The sequence below is a fragment of the Pristiophorus japonicus genome, chromosome 5 (genome assembly GCF_044704955.1).
Source record: "Pristiophorus japonicus isolate sPriJap1 chromosome 5, sPriJap1.hap1, whole genome shotgun sequence".
Lineage (NCBI taxonomy): Eukaryota > Metazoa > Chordata > Chondrichthyes > Pristiophoridae > Pristiophorus > Pristiophorus japonicus.
This window is the reverse complement of record NC_091981.1, coordinates 176,298,352-176,321,770: the sequence shown is the minus strand read 5'-3', so window position 1 is coordinate 176,321,770 and position 23,419 is coordinate 176,298,352. Positions and strand designations below refer to the sequence as shown.

Here is a 23,419-nt window from a genome sequence, read left to right as displayed (position 1 = left end):
ATCCAGGTATTTGTGCAGGAGGAAGCAGTCTGCCCACTACAGGAATATTTGACACCAACATTATCTTGGCAAGCAATTGCTTGGAGGTCAGGACCGAAACAGAAGATTGAGGCAGTTAGCACCAAAACCTCAGCTGAGCAGAAATACTAGGCAAATCTATACAAAATTGAAATGAAGTACAAAGTCTCCTTCCCAGCCAAAAACTGAAGCATGATTCACAAAACTTCAAAGGTTAATTCTGTCAGAATCAGCGGAAACATCGACAGACTTCAGCGCATTTTGGACTTTGCTTTTGGACATATTTTCTGTTACTGCAGAAGAGCAGACAGCATGACTTGGGACAGGTCCAAAAATGTTCCACAGGAATACACATTAGGTGGGCGGGGATGGGTCAATAGCTGAAATCGCAGGAAGATGGCTGATGGGACCCTTTGTTATGTAATGGAAACCTATAAGTGAGAAATCAAGTAAATTGGTCAGTGCTCAAACCATTGAAATGACTGAGCCCCACAGCGCAGGAACCTCAGGACAAAAGAAAGCTATTGACCACCCAGACTCGTTGGAGCCTTTATCCCAAGAACCCAGCAACAAAGGCACAGGATTCATAGCTCTTTCAGTTGGACTGACTCAGGCAAAGGACTGGTTTTTGGCACGAAGAATTCAGAAGCATTTTTCAGGTATGAGAGGGGCAGTTTTCTGCCATCACGCTCTCCTCTTCGACACTTGCTTGCTTCCTTCAACGCACACAAGGACAAAGCACTCCGTCTGGAACGGAGAAAAGAAACCACCATCTATAAGCAAAGAGAGCCTCGCTCATCGGGAGAAGCAGCGAGTAAGCCAAAGGGGTAATTGGTGAGCATTATCCCAGCCCACAGATTCTTTAAGACCACTGCATAGCGTGATGGGGTGTCGAGTGTCCCAAACCTCCCCCGGGTTTAGTGGGGAGGTTTCTGCGCAGGATCTTAAGCGTACGCACAATCTGTGGACAGATTCGGTGGTGCCCTATTGAACCAAGCAGGGGTGTTTTAGTCGTGGGTATTTCGCAATAGGGGCCTGTTCAGACGGGCCAGTGTTGTGTGTTGTACTGTGTTTGTTTGATTTATACCACCAGGGTGCGTTTTACTGGATGCAGGTGTGTGCTTTGACTTGAATAAAAGCAGCGTGACGGTGGAGACCAAAAGGATCTGTCTAGAACTGTGTATTCTGTTCACCACTATAATTCTGGTGTCTAGAACTGTTGTAAGGGGGGGGTGATTCGAAACCACTAAGGACAAAACCACTTACAATTCCAGATGGTACATGATGATTCTATATATCGGAGACCTTAATCTGGTTGGCTTTGCCACTCAAAAATATATGCCTCAATTCCTGTACCAAGTTGTTTTATGGTATCAGGAATTAATGGCAAAGCTTCAGTGCTGATATATTTTAGAAGATTTAATTGTTAGAAAATCCATTCGGTTGCAAGTTATCCTATTTTGAAAAACTGTAGAGTGAAAGTTCTCCTTGACATAGTGGATGCTTGTGTAAATAGTTGTGGCAACATTTTCAAAGTGTCTTGTTGCACTTCTACTTACAATGTATCAGTCTTTGACATTTTAAATTTTGTCAAGAGAATGCAAGAGTGCGCAACACACACAAAAAAACAAGGAAAAACTCACATTTATGGTTCTGCAAAAATTGAACTTTAATGAAATAACACCTGATCATTACATGGCATTTAGTAGCAAAATCTTTTAATATAAACTACCACTTAACTGATTTTGTTGAAAACAATGTGGGAAAACTGTATACTTTGCATAAGGCAAGAAATTGAGTTCACTGTTTAAGAGATTGACAGTCAGGGGCTATCTTAATTATGAGTCATTGTAGTTGATTGGATTGTAACTCACTCTGGAGAGGAAACTCACCTGACCCAGCTCAAACCTACTCAGTCTGCTCTGGACTCTCCAGTGCCAGTCTCGCTGTTGCTTCTTTCCAGCTTCCAGATAGTGTTGGTAGAAAGACACAGTAGATGTAAAAGTGATTGGGCATATTCATAGAATTATAGATGGCTACAGCACAGAAGAGGCCATTCGTCCCATCGAGCCCATGCCGGCTCTCTGCAAGAGCACTTTAAGCTGGTCATATTCTCCTGTCCTTTCCTCATAGCCCTGCAAATTTTTTTCCTTCAGGAACATATTCAATTTCCTTTTGAAAGCCACGATTGAGTCTGTCTCCACCACCCTTTCAGGCAGTGCATTCCAGATCCCAAACACTTGCAGCGTAAATAAAGATTTTCCTCATATCGCCTTTGATTCTATTGCCAATCACCTTAAATCTGTGTCTTATGGTTCTCAATCCTTCCACTAATGGGAACAGTTTCTCTCTATCTACTCTGACTAGATTCATGATTTTGAATACCTCTATCAAATCTCCTCTCAACCTTTTCTGCTCAAAAGGAAAACAACCTCAGCTTCTCTAGTCTATCCACGTAACTGAAGTTCCCCATCCCTGGAATCAGTCTGGTAAATCTTTTCAGCACCCTCTCGATGGCTTCATATCCTTCCTAAAGTGTGGTACGCAGAATTGGACATAGAAACATAGAAAATAGTAGTAGGCCATTCGGCCCTTCAAGTCTGCACCACCATTCAATATGATCATGGCTGATCCTCTATCTCAACACCATGGGCCCAAGTTTCCACATGATTTGCGCCTGATTTTTAGGAGCAACTGGTGGAGAACGGACTATCTCAGAAATCGCAATTCTCCACATTTTTTTTTCTGCAGTTCTAGTCAGTTAGAACAGTTTCACTTTGGAACAGAATTTTTTCTTCAAAAGGGGGCGTGTCTGGCCACTGACACCTGATTTCAAAGTTTCCACTGTGAAAACGTACTCCAAACTAACTTAGAATGGAGCAAGTGAAGATTTTTGTAGAACTGAAAAAACTTGTCTACACATTAAAAAATCAGGCACAGGTTACAAATTAGGCGTCCAGAACGAGGTGGGGGGGGGGGAAGGGAAGTCATTAAATTCAATAATAAATCCTTATTTATACTTATACAAATATTATACAAATAAATCCAACCTGAATAAAAATTTATAAGCAAAGAAAAGATTAAATAAACCATCTTCCTACCTGTGTGAAAGTGCTTCAGCCAGGGAGAATGCTGCAGGAAGCCTCACAAGTTGAGGCAGCTGTTCGTTCCCGTGGGGGGGGGGGAGGAGGCAACCGTTCGTTCCCGCGGGGGGGGGGGGGGTAGAGGAGGAAGCCGTTCCCGACAGTGGGCGGGGGGGGGGGGAAAAGAGACAGTGAGAAGGCTGCAGGAAGCCGCAAGTTCAGCAGCCATTTCCCGACGGCAGGGGGGGGGGAGAAGGCCGTCGGGAAACGACTGCCTCAACTTTGAGGCTTCCTGCAGCCTTCTTTCTCACTGCTGCAAGAAACCTCAGTGCTGATGGCAATGTGCTTTTATTAAAAAATGTTCGAAAATTAAACAGCTACAAAGAACTACAAAAATGGCCGAGTGCCAATGTTTCCTTCACACTGCGCGTGCGCGAACGCTCCAACGCGCACGCGCAGGGTTGCCGGCAGGAAAAAAAACCAATTTAAATGGTACCCGCCCCCTCCCACTTACAAAATCGGCGCGAGTGGTAGGCTCCGCCCCCCTGGGCGCCGCGCCAAGCAGACATGGAGCTGCAGGGCGCTCCAGAATCGCGCGGATTTTTTCCGGCGCGAAAAACGGGCGCCCAGCTCGGAGGGGTGCCCGTTTTTTATCGTGTGGAAACTTGGGGCCCATATTCCTGTTTTTCCCCCCATACACCTTGATGTCTTTTGTTTCTAAAAATCTATCTATCTCCCTCTTAAATATATTCAGTGACTTGGCCTCCACAGCCTTCTGCAGTAGAGAATTCCACAGGTTCACCACACTGAGTGAAAAAATTTCTCTTCATCTCAGTCCTAAATTTCCTACCCCATAATCCTGAAACTGTGACCCCTTGTTCTAGACTTCCCAGCCAGGGGAAACATCCTCCCCGCATCTAGTCTATCCAACCCAATCAGAATTTTACACGTTTCAATAAGGTTCCCTCTTATTCTTCTAAACGCTAGTGAATACAGGCCTAGTTGACCCAATCTCCCCTCATACGACAGTCCTGCCATCCCAAGAATCAATCCGGTGAACCTTCGCTGCACTCCCTCTTATGGCAAGTATATCCTTTCTTGGGTAAGGAGACCAAAACTGCACACAATACTCCAGGTGCTGTCTCACCAAAAGCAGCTTTTACAGGGCTGTTCTCTTGGCGATCTGGACGTCGGCAGTTGAGGCCAAACTTACACTCTGGCGGTTGTTCTCGGCGTTGCACATGGGCAGTTTGGTTGCGGCGGGAGACTTCAGATGTGGGTGATACCAAGGCAAAAACTTACGTGGAAACTCTCGTTGGGCGGAAAACCAGCTGTAACGCTGAGAAAATCGGCAACAATGAAGCCAAAAGTCTAGCCCTAAGCCTCTGTTTATGAAGCCCAGGATCCCGTATGCATTTTTAACCTACCCTGCCATCTGCAATTATTTGTGCACATATACCCCCCAAATTAAAATCAAATTTACAATTCTCTGGGAAAACAATGACCTAATTGAGATTGGGAATTGACCAATGCAAAGACAGATGCAAACACAGCACACATAAGGTGTGTTTTATACTGGCTTTCAACATTTTAAATCTTTTTTTCAATCCAAAAAGTAAAAAGAATTATTGACTACTAGCTAATCAATTGGTCAATTATATTTTAATAAATTATTAATTGCTGGTGGAATTCAAGACTGCACAAAAGTCAAAATATCTTGCTTAAATACACATCTACTTTAAGGCTGCTGTATCAGATTGGAAAATCATCACAGAACTCCCATTAACCTGTGTTAGATGGAAAAATTATCACTTGGCTGCAAGTGGATTATAATTGTACCTCTGAGAATTGTGTACAGTGGAACAATGTCCACTCAATCTGAAGAATTTATGTTACTAGTTTAAAGGCAGAGATATCCACTAATAAAATGGAACATTGATACAAACTGAAGATATTTAACAGGCTGCTCAACAGCCTAAGTGCCACATGTCCCTGTGGTAAGCCCCAAAAAGTTGCTGGTAACCAAGAGATATTTGCAACAGTATGGAACATAAATGCTGAAAACAGAAATCTGACATTAGAAATGTAATCCTGAGAAACATCACATTTTGCCACTGAACCAAAAGTAGCAATTGCTGTAAAAATACACTATTAGTTGAATGAGAGGCCTTAACCAGTCACTACATGTCGACCCAAGGATCATCCAGTAGAAGAATTTCAAAATACTCACAGTTTCTTTCTTTTGATAGTAACTGATCAATGCATCCTTGAAAGCTTTCGTAACCTTCAGAACAAAACTGGCATCGTCTTCACTTTTTATCTGAAATTTTTGCTGCAAATAAACATTTTTGTTACATCTCCACACGACACTATAAACCATCAAACTATGCAAATCAAAGAAATGTCTTGGATAGCTAGAAGTTTCAGTGACGAAAACGAGCCACAGTAATCTCAACGTCATCTAACCAGATGACTTCCTCCCACTTGTACATTGCTGTTTTTCAAATATATACTGATGCCACACACAGAGTCTGGCAACTGGGGAATCATAACAAAATGTCCAAGCAAACAAGATTATTCTGCCCTCATCTGCACCAGACACTGACTATGGCAGGTCCCTGCTAGGATTGGTTGCAGGTGTAGGAGAATTGGCCAGAGTGTCTGTTCATCTGATTTTCCCTCCCTTTTTGCAGGGAAGCAATTTCTCACTGGTGCTTCACAGCAGAGATTGATAATTTGAGAGGATGACAAATCCACAATCTACTACAAGGTGGCACAGTGCACTTGAATTTCAACATGTGGGGCCAACATCCTACCAAACAAATTATACTTAGACACCAGCAGATCTCTTGTGGTGTTGCTCATGGTAAGTCAGAGGTTTTTTAAACAGGGGTGTTATGTGCAGTAGTATTACATAGGGAGGCCCTATGTATTTAGGGTAACAGAACCAAGGTAGATAGAGTTAAGACACAGATCAGCCATAATTTAATTGATGCGGAAGAGGCTTGAGGGGCTGAATGGCTATGTTCTTCGGGTCTGGCTTACTAAAATGAGATCTCATCTAGCATAATCTGGCTGCACTGGGGATGGGGGTCCCAGGAATACTGGGTAAATCTTGGGATCATTAGGAGAGGAATACTGGGATCTGCCATAGTTTTTCCCACTCACTTAATCTGTCTATATCGTTGTACCATCCCGATCCCATCTACACAACTTGCTGTCATATGAAAACTTGAATATATAACTCTTCATTCCTTCATCCAATCAATAAAAATGGAGAAAACTCCAAAGCCCTAATACAGATTTTGGGGAACAGCACTGGTCACCTCCTGCCAATTAGTGAACAAACCCTTTATCTCTACTTTATGTTTCCTATCCCGCAAGCAATTACCAACCCCTCACAAGGTTACCTTCAAATCTGTTACCTTCAAATATTTGCTACTAATCTCGTGTGGAACCCATCAAATGCATTCCATAAACACACTTCTAACCACCACGCTGATGACCTGCTCAAAAAAAAACTTAACTATATTAGTCAGACATAATCTATCCATCACAAATCCAGGTCAATTCTTTTTGATCAGCTCTTCCCCACAATTGATTAAACTGACAAGTGTGTAATTACTTGGTTTCCCTCTCCGTCACTTCTTAAATAATGGAGTGATATTTGCAATTTTGCAATACAAAGGCACAATTCCTAAAACTAGACCTCTTGGGAAATTTATGATTTGCATATCTACAATTTCCTCATCTATTTCTTTTAATATTTTAGTGTGCAAAGCATCAGATCCTGGAAACTTGGCTACCCTTAAATCCCATTATTTCCCCATCACTTTTAATATTTTTTTTTATATTAAATCCACTAAGTTCCTTGGACCTCAACATTGAAACGTTCAGAAGACAAAGTTAAAGGTGATAGAACATACCAATTTTCATTATGTATATATACAGCCAGACATGGCCAGCAATGAAGTTACACAACCTTTCACAAGGTTGACACTAATTTACTCACAGCTTCATCACTTAAATTACCTGATTATATAAATCCTCACAAACAGAACCAACATGAAAAAAATCTAACTTTATACACATCTGTATAAATAAGCTAAAAGCTCCAATAGGTAATATAGGGCTCAATTTCCCCCCAGCCCGTTTTCTGGCGTATTGCCAGAGTTACACCGGGTTTTCTAGGCCAGAAATATTTTGCCAAAATTTCCCAATGTATAATTCAAATTTGGCGCCGTGCAGCTTGTCCAGTCTCCTCAGGGGGTGGAGCCTGCTATCTGTGGCAAAAAACAGCATCGCACCTTCTACGCAGGCGCGGAAAATATTTTACGTTTTAACGTCGTTCCAATGAACGCGCATGCCCAGTACAACTCGGATTTGGCAATTGGCCATTTTCAAGAGCCAGTTGTGTACGTGTGAGAGCATTGGAAAAATCACAGCTGGACCAATACAAGATGCAACGCAGAACAAGGACCAAGAATTTCTTGCTGGAAGAAGTGGAGGCATTAGTTACTGTGACTGAGAACAGATGGCAGGAGCTGGATACCAGCAGAGGTCAAATAAAAGTTCCACCCAAAGAAATGAAGAAACGTTGGAACAAATTGCAGAAGATTACTGCGCAATGTTGAACACCACGAGATCTGGAAGCTAGTGTAAAAAGAAATGGCAGGACCTTGGTCATGTAGTTAGTGTAAGTAATATTTTCATTTATTCAATGCAATTGTAAATGTGACTAGCTGTGTATGTCTCACCCAGCAGAAAGACACCTTCTCTAAGAAGTTGCATTTTCATCTTTGCAGAGGAAAGTGGCACACAACAAAAGGGAAAGAATTCGAACAGGAGGAGGCCCAGCAAATCTGCACCCACTGACACCCTTGGAAGAGTGGGTCGCTGCTTTGATGGGTCCTGCCTGGAGAAAAACAATCAGTACTGCACAAGCTGGGCCCTCTCGAAGGAGAGGGTAGGTTCTGCAAATTCATCGTGGCCCTTCAAATCAACCCGCTGCCTGGCCTGCGATGTGTGAGCCTACTCATGCCACCCATCCTCCCCTCCTCTGCTGCTAACCATTTGTCTGTTCTGTTATATTTTGCAGAACTGGAGGCCAACCTTGACGATGCAGAAGATGATTCAGACGAGAAGAACATCTTACAATCCAACCCTCCAGACCAAGAACATGGTGGGGAGGGGAAGTGGACTGAGCTGGATGAGGCTCCCACTGTTGTACTGAATATGGAGGACATGCCACTCACGGAGATGCCAGCCCCTTCCATGACTAGTGGTTTGAGTGTTGGTGGGATATTCCATGGTTTCACAACTTCCGAGGTTGTGGGCCCCAGTAGTGGAGTGCAGCAAGGCACACCCAGGGCTCCACTGTCCCAGGCTGCGGGTCCCAGTGAGATGCAGTGAGCCACACCCAGGGTTAGGAGGGGAAGGAGAGCTCGGCCACGCTCTCCTGAGATGCAGGATGTAACAGATGTGGTTCAGATGATGTCATTGAGTGCGGAGAGCATTGACCTTACCCGATCACCCCTGGACACCATCAGTGGGGTGAGTGATGAGGTAGCGGGACTGTCGGGAGAAGTAACAACACTCACAGGGACCATCAGTAAGGGAATAGTGGCCATGAGGGAGGGAATGTCAGAGGTAGTGCAAACCACAGGAGTGGTCATGAGGGAAGGCTTGCACAAGTTATGGCATTGTCAGTATTGCCCCCATACTTAGTTAAATTTTCAAAGAAGCTAAAAACGGCAGGAAAGCAGTCAGTACAGGTTCGCAGTTCTCTTCCCCACCCCCAGGTCTGTGTGGATGGACCACACACAAAGGTCTTGTGACCACTCCTCTCTCCCCCCACTCCCCACCCCCCTCCCTTGAGTCTTGTGACCTCTCTCTCCCTCCCCGGGCTACAAGCTGTAAAATCGGCTATCTCTCCCTCCCAGGGCTACACGCCGTAAGATCGGCCATCTCTCCCTCCTCTCCTTCCAACAAATTTATACTTCTACGTTGACAAGTTAAAAAAAAAGTTGAACTTTATTATTGATTTTGACAGTGTTCTTGACTCCCTCCAAAATCTTCGATGTAAAAACAATGGCGTCTTTTCAGCGCAGATTTGTGAATGTGCGCTGGATTCTTAACTCCAGGTTTTTTGGGAATGGCTAGATACGCCAACGTAATGGAGAAAAATGTTGACTAAATTGCGAACAATTGAAAAAACTGACCTAGAAAAATCGTAACTAAGTCAATTACGTCGCAGATCGCAGGGAGAAATTTGAAAAAGGCAAAAATTTTATGCAATAGGCCAAAAAAAAGCAGCCTACTCCAAAAAAAAAACGGCGCAAATCACCGGGGAAAATTGAGCCCATAGTGTCATGGAATTGTTAAAAAGTTCACATTTTGGATGTTAACAGGTTAGCTTCAGCTCCTCATTATATAATATACACCACGTTATTGATGACAGGCAAAATGAATTCAGACTCACCAAATAGTCATACAGTTTCTTTCTTTTAAGATCAATCACATCTGAAAAACTCTGCGGCTGGGAGTAATCACCCTGCAAAATGGAGCAAGAAAACTCATGGAGGTTTTGTTCAATCCTATAAATAAAAGTTGTCATCCACAGATTTTCATAATGTATTCAGTTTATTCCACAAATTGAAATAAGTTACATATGAAAGTGGACTTGAAAAAAAATCGGGAGTCTAGACACCAGTGCTGAAAATAAAACGCCATGAACTCCCTTCATGACGAAAAAAAATAGGCCTACGATTACATTCGTATTCGTTACTGCAGATAGATGTAATCCCTTCCAGAACAGTATAACTCCATCCTTAGGGTACCAACAAAATTACCATGAAAAATTGTACAGGGAGAGAAAATAACCACCATTCTAAATGTAGAAAAAGTGTACTTTTTTCTAAAATACAAAAGCAAAATCCTGCGGATGCTGGAAATCTTCAATAAAAATAGAAAATGCTGGAAATACTCAACAGGTCAGGTAGCATCTGTAGAGTGAGAAACAGAGCTAACTTTTCAGGTCAATGACCTAAGTATTTCCAGCATTTTCTGTTTTTACCATTTTCTCAACATGGTTTCTGCTCTTACAATACTGTAAAAAAAAAAGTCATGCTAGCACTACAAGAGTCTACTTGCAAGTAAAAGGGAATATAACTAGATATGCTGGCTATATAAAAAAAAAGAGAAAACTTTGAATAAAGAATCTTCCCAGTCCATCAAGATGGTATTTCAAAACCAAGAGAAATTTTAAAAGGAGACCTATGTCCTGAGAGATCTCGATAAGACCAGAAGATTTAAGATATGGCCCTTTGAGCCTGCTCCACTTTCCGACCTCAGCTCCACTTTCCCACCCGACCTCCATATCCCTCAATTCTCCTAGAGTCAAAAAAATCTATCTCTCAGCCTTAAACATGCTCAATGATTCAGCATACCCAGCCCTATGGGGTAGAGAACTCCAAAGATTCAAAATCCTCTGGGTGAAGAAATTCCTCCTCATCTCAGTCTTAAATGGCCAGCCCGTTATCCTGAGATTATGCCCCCTAGTTCTAGACTCTCCAACCAGGGGAAACAATCTCTCAGTATCTACCCCGTCAATCCCCCTCAGAATCTTTTGTGGTTCAATGGGATCACCCCTCATTCTACTAAACCTCAGCATATAGTCCCAATCTATACAATCTCTCCTTATAGGACAACCCTCTCATCCCAGGAATCAAACTAGTAAACTTGCATTGCACTGCATCGAAGGCAAGTATAGCCTTCCTAAGATAAGGAGACTAAAACTGTACAGAATACGCCAGGGCCTTAGATAAACTGCAGGAAGACACACTTACTCTTGTACTCAAATCCTCTTGTAATAAAAGCCAACACACCATTTGCTTTCTTAATTGCTTGCTGTACCTGCAGGTTAACAATTCTCACCAGTTTAAAAAAAAACTTAGTACTGATCCTTGCGGTACCCCACGAATTACAGCCTGTCAACCCGAAAATGACCCGTTTATTCCTACACTCTGTTTTCTGTCTATTAACTAACCTTCCATCCATGCTAGTATATTACCCCCAATCTCATTAGTCCTAATTTTATTCAATAACCTCTTGTACGGCACCGGAAGCAGCAGCGGAAGCGGGCAGACCTGTGAGGGAAGCGGCGGCAGTGGAGCGTTTCAACAAAGCCAAAGGCTCGAGGCCAGACCGAGCTAGTCGGGAGCAGCAGCGGGAGCGGGCGGACCTTTGAGGGAAGCGGCAGCAGCGGGGTCAAAAGTAAGAGAGAAGTAAAAAGTAATCGAAGTGCGACTTCTCAGCCAAGAGGATAAGTGATTGGCTGGTTGATTGGTGAGTAGTTTTCTTTTTCTTTATCTTTTTCCTTTTTCTTAGCAGTAAGAAATCTTGTCATTGTTGCTAAATTAAGTAATTTCAGGGTTCAGTCATGGCAGGAGAGCCCAGAGCCGTTTCATTCTCCTCCTGTGCTATGTGGGAAATCAGGGACGCTTCCAGTGTTCCTGACTACTGTGTGCGCGGGAAGTATGTCCTGCTGTAGATCCTAACAGACCGCATTGCGGCACTGGAGCTGCGCATGGATTCACTCTGGAGCATCCGCGATGCTGAGAATGACGTGAATAGCACGTTTAGTGAGTTGGTCACACCGCAGCTAAAGATTACTCAGGCAGATAGGGAATGGGTGACCATCAGGAAGAGCAGTGGAAGGAAGGTAGTGCAGGAGTCCCCTGTGGTCATCTCCCTCCAAAACAGATATACCACCTGGTGTACTGTTGGAGATGGCTCATCAGGGGAAGGCAGCAGCAGCCAAGTTCATGGCACCATGGGTGGCTCTACTGCACAGGAGGGCAGGAAAAAGAGTGGGAGAGCTATAGTGGTAGGGGATTCTATTTGTAAGGGGAATAGATAGGAGTTTCTGCGGCCGCAAACAAGACTCCAGGGATGGTACGTTGCCTCCCTGGTGCAAGGGTAAAGGATGTCTCGGAGCAGCTGCAGGGCACTCTGGAGGGGGAGGGTGAACAGCCAGTTGTCGTGGTGCATATAGGTACCAACGATATAGGTAAAAAGCGGGATGAGGTCCTACACACTGAATTTAGGGAGCGAGGAGTTAAATTAAAAAGTAGGACCTTAAAAGGTAGTTATGTCCGAATTGCTACCAGTGCCACATGCTAGTCAGAGTAGAAATAGCAGGATAGTTAAGATGAATACGTGGCTTGTGGAATGGTGCAAGAGGGAGGGATTCAAATTGATGGGACATTGGAACCGGTTTTGGGGGAGGTGGGACAAGAACAAACTGGACGTCTGCACCTGGGCAAGACCGGAACCGATGTCCAAGGGGGAGTTGTTTGCTAGTGCTGTTGGGGAGGACTTAAAATAATAGGGCAGGGGGATGGGAACCTATGCAGGGAGACAGAGGGAAGTAAAATGGGGTCAGAAGCAAAAAGGTATAAAGGAGAAAAGTAGAAGTGGAGGGCAGAAAAATCAAAGGCAAAAATCAAAAAGGGCCACATTACAACATAATTCTGAAAGGACAAAAAGAGTGTTAGAAAACAAGCCTGAGGGCTCTGTGTCTCAATGCGAGGAACATTCATAATAAGGTGGATGAATTAACTACGCAGATATGATGTAATTGGGATTACAGAGACATGGCTCCAGGGTTACCAAGGCTGGGAACTCAACATCCAGGGTATTCAATATTCAGGAAGGATAGACAGAAAAGAAAAGGAGGTGGGGTAGCGTTGTTGGTTGAAGAGGAGATTAACGCAATAGTAAGGAAGGACATTAGCTTGGATGATGTGGAATCAGTATGGGTAGAGCTGCAGAACACCAATGGGCAGAAAACGCTAGTGGGAGTTGTGTACAGAGCACCAACAGTGGTAGTGAGGTTGGGGATGGCAACAGGAAATTAGGGATGCATGCAATAAAGGTACAGCAGTTATCATGGGCGACTTTAATCTACATATAGATTGGGCTAACCAAACTCTGTCGCAATACAGTGGAGGAGGATTTCCTGGAATATTTAAGGGATGGTTTTCTAGACCAATATGTTGAGGAACCAACTAGATAGCAGGCCATCCTAGACTGGGTCTTGTGTAATGAGAGAGGATTAATTGGCAATCTTGTTGTGCGAGGCCCCTTGGGGAAGAGTAACCATAATATGGTAGAATTCTTCATTAAGACGGAGAGTGACACAGTTAATTCAGAGACTAGAGTGCTGAACTTAGAGAGGTAACTTCGACGGTATGAGACGTGAATTGGCTAGGATAGACTGGCGAATGATACTTAAAAGGGTTGACGGTGAATAGGCAATGACAGCCATTTAAAGATCGCATGGATGAACTTGAACAATTGTACATCCCTGTCTGACGTAAAAATAAAACAGGGAAGATGGCTCAACCATGGCTTACAAGAGAAATTAGGGATAGTGGTAAATCGAAGGAAGAGGCATATAAATTGGCCAAAATAAGCAGCAAACCGGAGGACTGGGAGAAATTTAGAATTCAGCAGAGGAGGACAAAGGGATAAATTAGGAGGGGGAAAATAGAATACGAGAGTAAGCTTGCAGGGAACATAAAAACTGACTGCAAAAGTTTCTACAGATAAGTGAAGAGAAAAAGATTAGTGAAGACAAATGTGGGTCCCTAACAGTCAGAATCAGGTGAATTTACAATGGGGAACAAAGAAATGGCAGACCAAGTGAACAAATACTTTGGTTCTGTCTTCACTAAGGAAGACACAAATAACCTTCAGGAAATACTAGGGGACCGAGGGTCTAGCGAGAAGGAGGAACTAAAAGAAATCCTTATTAGTCAGAAAATTGTGTTACGAAAATTGATGGAATTGAAGGCCGATAAATCCCCAGGGCCTAATAGTCTGCATCCCAGAGTACTTAAGGAAGTGGCTCAAGAAATGCATTGGGTGGTCATTTTCCAACATTCTATCGACTCTGGATCAGTTCCTATGGACTGGAGGATAGCTAATGTAACACCACTTTTTAAAAAAGGAGGGAGAAAACAGGGAATTAAAGACCGGTCAGCCTGACATCAATGGTGGGGAAAATGTTGGAATCAATTATTAAAGATGTCATAGCAGCGCATTTGGAAAGCAGTGACAGGATCGTTCCAAGTCAGCATGGATTTATGAAAGGGAAATCATGCTTGACAAATCTTCTAGAATTTTTTGAGGATGTAACTAGTAGAGTGGATAAGGGGGAGCCAGTGGATGTGGTGTATTTAGACTTGCAAAAGGTTTTTGACAAGGTTCCACACAAGAGAGTAGTGTGCAAAATTAAGGCACATGGTATTGGGGGTAAAGTACTGACGTGGATAGAGAACTGGTTGGCAGACAGGAAGCAAAGAGTCGGAATAAACAGGTCCTTTTCAGAATGGCAGGCAGTGACTAGTGGGGTACCGCAAGATTCAATGCTGGGACCCCAGCTATTTACAATAATGATTTAGACGAAAGAATTGAATGTAATATCTCCAAGTTTGCAGATGACACTAAGCTGGGTGGCAGTGAGAGCTGTGAGGAGGATGCTAAGAGGCTTCAGGATGACTGGGACAGGTTCGGCGAGTAGGCAAATACACGGCAGATGCAGTATAATGTAGATAAATGTGAGGTTATCCACTTTGGTGGTAAAAACAGGAAGGCAGATTATCTGAATGGTGACAGATTAGTAAAAGGGGATGTGCAACGAAACCTGGGTGTCATGGTACATCAGTCATTGAAAGTTGGCATGCAGGTACAGCAGGTGGTGAAGGCGGCAAATGGCATGTTGGCCTTCATAGCGAGAGGATTTGAGTATAGGAGCAGGGAGGTCTTACTACACAGTTGTACAGGGCCTTGGTGAGGCCATACCTTGAATATTGTGTACAGTTTTGGTCTCCTAATCTGAGGAAGGACATTCTTGCTGTTGAGGGAGTGCAGCGAAGGTTCACCAGGCTGATTCCCGGGATGACAGGACTGACTTATGAAGAAAGACTGGATCGACTCTGCTTATATTCAATGAAATTTAGAAGAATGAGGGGGGATCTCATAGAAACATATAAAATTCTGATGGGATTGAACAGGTTAGATGCAGGAAGAATGTTCCCGATGTTGGGGAAGTCCAGAACCAGGGGTCACAGTCTATCTGAAAGACAGCACCTCCAACAGTGCAGCACTCCCTCAGCACTGCACTGGAATGTCAGTCTCAATTTTTGTGCTCAAGTCCCGAGAGTGGCACTTGAACTCTCAACCTTTCTGAGAGAGAGTGCTATAAGAGTAAGGGGTAAGCCATTTAGAACCGAGATGAGGAGAAACTTCTTCACGTGAGCATGTGGAATTCTCTACCACAGAAAGTTGTTGAGGCCAGTTCGTTAGATATATTTAAAAGGGAGTTAGATGTGGCCCTTATGGCTAAAGGGATCAAGGGGTATGGAGAGAAAGCAGAAATGGGGTACTGAAGTGCATAATCAGCCATGATCATATTAAATGGTGGTGCAGGCTCGAAGAGCCGAATGGCCTACTCCTGCACCTATTTTCTATGCTTTCTGAAAATCCAAATACACCACATCCACTGGTTCCCCTTTATCTATTCTGCGAGTTACAACCTCAAAAAACTAACAGATTTGTCAAACATGATTCCCTTTCATAAATCCATGTTGACTCTGCCCAATCCTATTATTATTTTCTAAGTGCCATGTTATCACGTCCTTAATAATAGATTCTAGCATTTTCCCTACTACTGATATAAGGCTAACTGGTCTGTAGATCCCCTTTTTCTCTCTCCCTCCTTTCTAAAATAATGGGGTTACAGTTGCTACCTTCCAATCTGTGGGAACCGTTCTAGAATCTATGGAATTTTAGAAGATGACAACCAATGCATCCACTATCTCTATTGCCACCTCTTCTAAAACCACAGGACGTAGGCCATCAGTTCCAGGGAATTTATCAGCTTTCAGTCCCATTAATTTCTCCAGTACTATTTCTTTACCAATACAAATTTCTTTCAGTTCCTCATTCTCACTGGACCCTTGGTTCTCCAGTTTCCGGGAGGTTTTTTGTATATCCTTCCATGAAGACAGACACAAATTTTTGTTTAATTGCCAAGCCATTTCCTATTATAATTTCTCCTGTCTCAGCCTACAAGGGACCCATGTTTACTTTTGCTAATCTTTTCCTTTTTACATACCTATAGAAGCTTTTACAGTCTATTTTTATGACTCTCACTAGTTTACTCATTCTATTTTCCCTTTCTTCATCAATTTCTTGGTTCTCCTTTTCTAAATTCTAAAATCCTCCCAATCCTCAGACTTACTACACTTTTTGGCAACATTGTAAGACTCTTCCTTTCTAATACTATCTTTAATTTCTCGTTAGTCATGGTTGGACTATTTTTCTCTGTGGTCTTTTTATTTCTTGAGGGAATGTATATTTGTTGCGAATTATGAATTATTTCCAGATGTTGTGCTGCTAGATGTATACTATATACTACCAAATAGTAGAAAGATGGATGAGCAAAGGAAGATATAAAACAATCTAGAGTAGTGATATTGGAGACTTCAATAATCTCAATATAAACTGGGGGTGGGGGGGGGGGGGGGGGGGAGAACAGGGGGGAAAACAGTTTAAAGGGCAAAGTGGTGGAGGAATTCCCAAAATGTGTACAAGAACTTTTTTGATTAGTATGCTTCTAGCTCAACAAGGAAAGAAGCAGTCCTGGATCTAGTTCCAGGGAATGAAGTGGGGCAAGTGGGGCATGCTTCAGTGAGTGTGCATTTGGGAAACAGTGATCACTATATTAGGTTTAGAGTAGTTATGGAAACTGACCAGCAACAAAGGTGAAAGTACTCAACGAGGAGAGAGATAATTTCAGTGATTTGAAAAGGGAGCTGCCAAGGTTGATTGGGAATAAAGAATTGTAGGTACAACAGTAAAGGAGCAATGGGAGCCTTCAAGGAGGTACAGACTAGACACATTCTCCGAGAGGGAAAGGAAAGACATCCTTTATGGTAGAGGAGGCATAATTTCAAAGTTTGCAGATGACATAAAGCTTGGAAATGTAGTAAACAGTGAGGAGGATAGTAGCAGACTTCAGCAGTACATAGACTGTGTAATGGGCAGACACATGGCAGATGACATTTCAGTGAGATATACACAAACCTTTGTCAAGGTGTAAGCTAATAAAGCTGTTAAAGCATATGGGATCCTGGGATTTATAGAGAGAGGAATTGAGTATAAAAGCAAGGAAGTTATGCTAAACAATTTATAAATCGCCGGTTCGGCCACAGCCAGAATATTGTATCCAATTCTGAGCACCACATGTTAGGAATGATATCAATGCCTTACGAGTGCAGAGGAGATTTACTAGAATGGTACCAAGGATGAGGGACTTCAGTTATGTGGAGAGACTAGAGAAGCTGGGATTGTTCCTTAGAGCAGAAATCGGTAAGGGGAGCTTTAATAGAGATGTTCAGAATTATGAGGGGTTCGATAGAGTAGCTAGGGAGAAACGTTCCACTGGCAGGAGCGCCGGTAACCAGAAGAGACAGATTTAAGATAATTGGCAAAAAAAAACGGGATGGGGGGGGCGGGGGGAAGAAGGAGATTTTGAGAAAATAAATTACACAGCGAGTTATGATCTGGAATGCACTGGCTGAATGGGTGATGGAAGCAGATTCAATAGTAACTTTCAAAATGGAATTGGATATATACTTAAAAAGGAAAAAAAATGCAGGGCTATAAGGAAAGTGCAGGGGACTAGAATTAATTGAAGAGTTTTTTTTAAAGAAGAGCCGCACAAGCACAATGGACTGAATGGCCTCATTCTGTGCTATATGATTCTATGAAGGGTCTAATTTAAAAACAAGTTTAAATGATTGACCTAATTTCTGATAAACGGACAACCATTAGATCCACTTATACTGTTACCTACCTTTAGCTCCATCCAGCGATCAGACTTTCTGCAGTACAAAAATAAAAAGTTTAACATTCTTGATACATTTGGAATACTTCATTTATTTGCGCACACAATCAACAGTACGTGAAAAGTGCTTAAGGACAGAATGCTAAAAAGAAAATGACTCCATTGATTACAAAAAATAAAACTGATTAAATATTGTTTAGATATCACGTATGTGAATTGCTGACTGTATTTAACAGCACAAGAGAATCTAGCATTTAAAAGTGCAAGACAGTATAGGAATGTTTAGAAACAGAACAGGGTCATTTGGCTCAACTAGCCAGCAACTTTGCAACTGATTTCAACACCACACTGCTCAATCTCTCTCCAGCAACAAAAAGACCAGTTTTCTATTTGAGTATTATATACACCATTTTCTAAAATAGAAATAGCAATTGCTTCAATTTTCTGCGGAGGAATTTTTCCTGTACGATTTTGTTAGCCTTACCAACAGAAAGCTAGCCGATCAGCACTTGCCTGCAAGAACGCTCATTTCATGCTACTTAACTAGTCAAGTTTTGGCCAAGGATGTTAATCAGCTTGAGAGCAGGAAACTGTAGCACAATAAGCACAGCAAATGAATTTGTACATCCCAATTCAGTGATGTGGTTTATAAATCTATGTTATTAGAATCAAAATATTCTATTTTTCCTGTGTACAATCAATTTCAGTTTTGAAATCAGAAACAGAGTAAACAATTCGAATTTTAAAAGGTATCCATTTTTGTAGTTTGTGTTGAAAATTTGAATTAATTTTTTGATTAGCTGTGGCCACCTTTGTACTTAAGATTTTTCAATATCCTGATGAAGAATAAAATATACAATTGAACAGTACACAGAAGCTGGCATTGCTTATCTATTTTAAAATACCCCACTGCTGTGCGCTAGTCAGCTGATCAAAGTGTGACAAGTTCAGTACATGAGATGTTTAAAAGCCTCAATGGTAATTGGCGAGATGAGTTTAATTTTCTAAGTATTTTCTTGACCCTTTCCAACTGCAACATAACCAGTGACTACTACATTATGTGCCCATTTGAATTCATTGAGAACACGACGACCTCCCTTAATCTTTCCTCACAACTTCCTGAGATCTGTTACCTCTGCAGCATATTCACAAGAAGTAGAATATCTTCCCTGTGGTATGATGACAAGTATGGGACACATACCAGATTGGGATTTACTGGTGCCTTTTTACATCCTCTCAAGCTGTGTGTACTTATACTAGTCTTCTGGTAATATAATCCAGTACCTTATCTACCATTTCCATTAGGCTAATGAAACCTATGATAACCTCAATACTTTTCCTAATGATTATGTGGCCATTTGATTTTTGCAATTTATGAATTGTAAGATTTATTGATTTCAATTCCCCTCCTGCAGTCAAGGTTCATTGCTCAGATATTACAAATTGTCGAGGACTGCATGACGAATGAAAGGATACATAATACTTAATAACACCAAGAGTTTTTGTTTCACTGAAACCAGCTCATAAACTTCTGCTTAAGGAAACATAAATGGTAGAAACCTACCCAGTCTGTTCTCTTGCAGTATATTCATCTTCAAATTGTTTTCGGTCATCTCGCCTCCAGTCTGCACCTCTACCGTCATCTATGTACTGCGGCTGATCATCTTTTCTTATATTTAGATACCTATCTGAACCCCTGATATCGTTTTCAGATTCCTCTTGGTGGACTTTTCTCCAATCAGCATATCCAGCTGAATCTTGCACACGATCTCCATATGGCCCCCCTGCGTTATCTTTTCGCTGATCAGAGTATTGATCATAACTTACAGTGGCATCTACATATTGTTCTTTGTTGTCTCTACTCCAATCAGTATATCCCCTTGAAATATTTTCTTCATATTGTGTTCGGTTATCTTTCCTCAAGTCTGCATATCTCTCCTTAGCTCCAACAAGCTCTCCATATGCGTCTTTATTGTCTTTTCTCCAGTCAGCATACATGTCGGAGATTCTGACATCAGCACCATATTGCCCATCATCATCTCTTGGAGCTGAATACATCATCTCACTTCTCTCAGACTGCTCTCTTGGGTTCATAAGACCTTCCATCAAATTCTGTCCCACTTTTGAGGGGTTTATTTCCCATTCTTGCTGCAAACCTTATCCAGAAAGGAAAAACAGTTAAATTATATATATAAAAAATTGAGGATTTTATAATACTAGTTCCTATATTTAACTATGTTAAGTGGAGTAGATTTCATTGCTATCTCATTAAAACAAACTTTAAAAGTTCTTTATAAACCCAATACATAGAAAGTTCAGTACACATCCAGTAGAAATTGCTGTTGCTTATAGCTGTACAAAAAGCATGTTCAGGAAAATGACCTTAGACTCCGGTTTCTTTTCAGATGCTAAACATTTGCATTATTTTCTGTTTGTATATTACATTTCCAGTTTCATTGGGCCCAAGTTTCCACATGATTTGCGCCTGATTTTTAGGAGCAACTGGTGGAGAACGGACTATTTTAGAAATCGCAATTCTCCACATTTTTTTTTCTGCAGTTCTAGTCAGGAACAGAATTTTTTCTTCAAAAGGGGGCATGTCCGGCCATTGACGCCTGATTTGAAAGTTTCCAGAGTGAAAATGTACTCCAAACTAAAGTAGAATGGAGCAAGTGAAGATTTTTGTAGAACTGAAAAAACCTGTTCTACACATTAAAAAATCAGGCGCAGGTTACAAATCAGGTGTCCAGATCGAGGTTGGGGGGGGGGGGGGGGGGGTGGAGGGGAACTCATTAAATTCTACAATAAATCCTTATTTATACTTATACAATTATTATACAAATAAATCCAACCTGAATAAACATTTATAAGCCAAGAAAAGATTAAATAAACCATCTTCCTACCTGTGTGAAAGAGCTTCAGCCGGAAGAATGCTGCAGCAAGCGTCACAAAACGAGGCAGCCGTTACCGAACGCGGGCGAGAGGGAGGGGAGGAGGGAGACGACCGAATGCGGGGGGAGCCGACCGAACGCAGGAGAGAGCCGACCCACCGCGGGGGGGGGGGGGGAAAGAGAAGAGAGAGAAGGCTGCAGGCAGCCTCAAAAATTGAGGAGCCATTTCCCGACGGCAAAAGGGGGAGGTCGTCGGGAAACGGCTGGCTCAACTTTGAGGCTTCCTGCACCCTTCTCACTGCTACAAGAAGCCTCAGTGCTGATGGCAATGTACTTTTATAAAAAAAATGTTCAAAAACTAAACAGCTACAAAGAACTACAAAAATGGCCGAGTGCCAATGTTTTTTTCACACTGCGCGTGCGCGAATGCTCCAACGCACACGCGCAGCATTACCGGCAGGAAAAAAACTAATTTAAATAGTACCCGCCCCTCCCACTTACAAAATCGGCGCGAGTGTAGGCTCCGCCCCCCTGGGCGCCGCGCCAGGCAGACAAGGAGCTGCAAAGCGCTCGAGAATCGCGAGTTTTTTTTTAGGCGCCGTTTTAGGCGCGAAAAACGGGCACCCAGCTCGGAGGGGCGCCCGTTTTTTTTCGTGTGGAAACTTGGGCCCATTATGTTTAACTTTAGATTCTGCTGATGTTTGTTAGAAGAATGTTCCAGGTTTGTACTGAATTGGTTCAGCTGGAGTATTTGTAGCACCCTTATAAAGCCACTATATAAAAAGGGGACTCAACCCAAGCTAAGTAAAAGAGGTAAAATAATAAAAATCAGCCAGGGTTTCCATTCAGATTGCTATGCATATGTGAAGGAGAAGGGAATAGAAGAGTTTGAAGCAGGGCAGAAAGAGATAAGAGTGGGAGGAGGCTAGCGTGGAGTATCAACACTGGCACAGCCCAACCTGCTTGTCCGACATCTATTCTTGAATGAGCCGCAGTTTCCTCCAGTTAAACATCGAGAGGACCAAAGCGATCATCTTCGCCTCCCCTTCCCCTTCCCGCCCCAACTCCATTCCCCCGCTTCCAATTCCATCCCATTTCCCGCCATGGTCTCAGTTTGAAGCCGATTATTTGCAACCTTGGCGTCCTTTTTGACCCGAGCTAAGCTTCTGACCCCATCACAAAAATGACCTACTTCCACCTCTGTTAAAATGTCCACTTCTGCCCCTGCCTCAGCCCAGATGCTGCTGAAACCCTCATCTATGCCTTTGTCACCTCCTGACTCAATGACTCTAATGTTTTTCAGACCATCCTGGAAACCTACCTCTTTAGGCACCCCTCCTAATTTCTCCTTCATTTATGCATGACAAGCTGCTCTTTGCACCTATAAGCAACGATTAGTTTTAATTTCAGTAGGGACCCATGGTCAATTTACAGCAGTTTCAAATCATGAATTCTTAATGCCTCTGAACAGACACCCTCAAAAATGATATCCAACTTTATAGAACAAGCATACCGTACAAACTAGGCCCTAATTAATAATTGAACTAAACAATATTTTACTTTTATATTTAGAATATCCCCAGCACATAAAACATACCTTCTTGGTAGGAATGCTGTGCATAGCTTTGTGAATTAATTCCCTCTTGCACTCTATCATAAGGCAGAGAGCTGGTCATGTTTCCAACCTGATTCATTCTAATATCCGAGGGGTTAAGTCGTGTATATGTAGGCTGTGGAAGATTTGAAAGTTGACCAGCTGGAACAAAAATAATATATGTTAAGACTAATTATTACTGCTGTTGTGTATAAGAAATTCAGAGTTTTCACAATTGCTAGAAGTTGTAAAAAAATAGTCCGAACACTGGCACCAGTATTGGAGGCAGGAAGGAACTGAACCTTTGGAACTGGTCTGGGACCAGTGTCCTTGCAGAAAGGATAAATAGGGTGGTCACAGGGACTTTAAACTAGTATATGGGGAGGCCTAGCTCAAGGAAAAATTGCAGTATCAATAGTGTTATGTATTTAACCCCTTGCAATCTGTATCACACTACACCAGAGGGCCGACCTGTTGAAGTCCCAAGGGATCCATGCATCCCTTGGGAGCACTATATAAGCAGGCCACCCACGAGGTACCTGCACTCTGGAGTCTTATTAAAGGAGCTACGGTCACACTTGCTCATTGTTCACAGTACTGTTTCATCCTTTCTTATGAGTGTATCAATTGGCGACGAGGTAACGAACAACCGCGCGAAAATGCAAAGAACAGTTGGTATCCTGGAGAAGTTCTCAGAAGGGGTTGATTGGAAGGCCTTCGTGGAGAGACTCGACCAATACTTTGTGGCCAACGAGCTGGAAGGGGACGAGAACGCTGCAAAACGAAGGGCGATCACCCCTTACTGTCTGTGGGGCAACAACCTATGGCCTCATGAAAAATCTTCTAGCTCCGGTAAAACCAACAACTAAATCCTATGAAGAATTGTGTACGCTGGTCCTGGAGCACCTAAATCCTA

General features: G+C 42.6%; 1 protein-coding gene across 4 annotated transcripts in view; it reads right to left on the bottom strand.

The window, feature by feature from the left end:
* Window positions 1-23,419, bottom strand: part of LOC139264518 (uncharacterized) — a 101,099-nt gene that overhangs the window by 10,899 nt on the left and 66,781 nt on the right. For 3 of the 4 annotated variants that reach the window (XM_070881104.1, XM_070881107.1, XM_070881106.1), the window contains 5 exons: window positions 22,507-22,665; window positions 19,583-20,174; window positions 18,028-18,055; window positions 9,583-9,654; window positions 5,332-5,433 (listed from right to left, as the gene is read on the bottom strand). In XM_070881104.1, the coding sequence (XP_070737205.1) occupies window positions 5,332-5,433; window positions 9,583-9,654; window positions 18,028-18,055; window positions 19,583-20,174; window positions 22,507-22,665 (953 nt within the window). The remainder of the gene's footprint in view (window positions 1-5,331; window positions 5,434-9,582; window positions 9,655-18,027; window positions 18,056-19,582; window positions 20,175-22,506; window positions 22,666-23,419) is intronic. The other variant, XM_070881105.1, reaches the window with a different exon arrangement.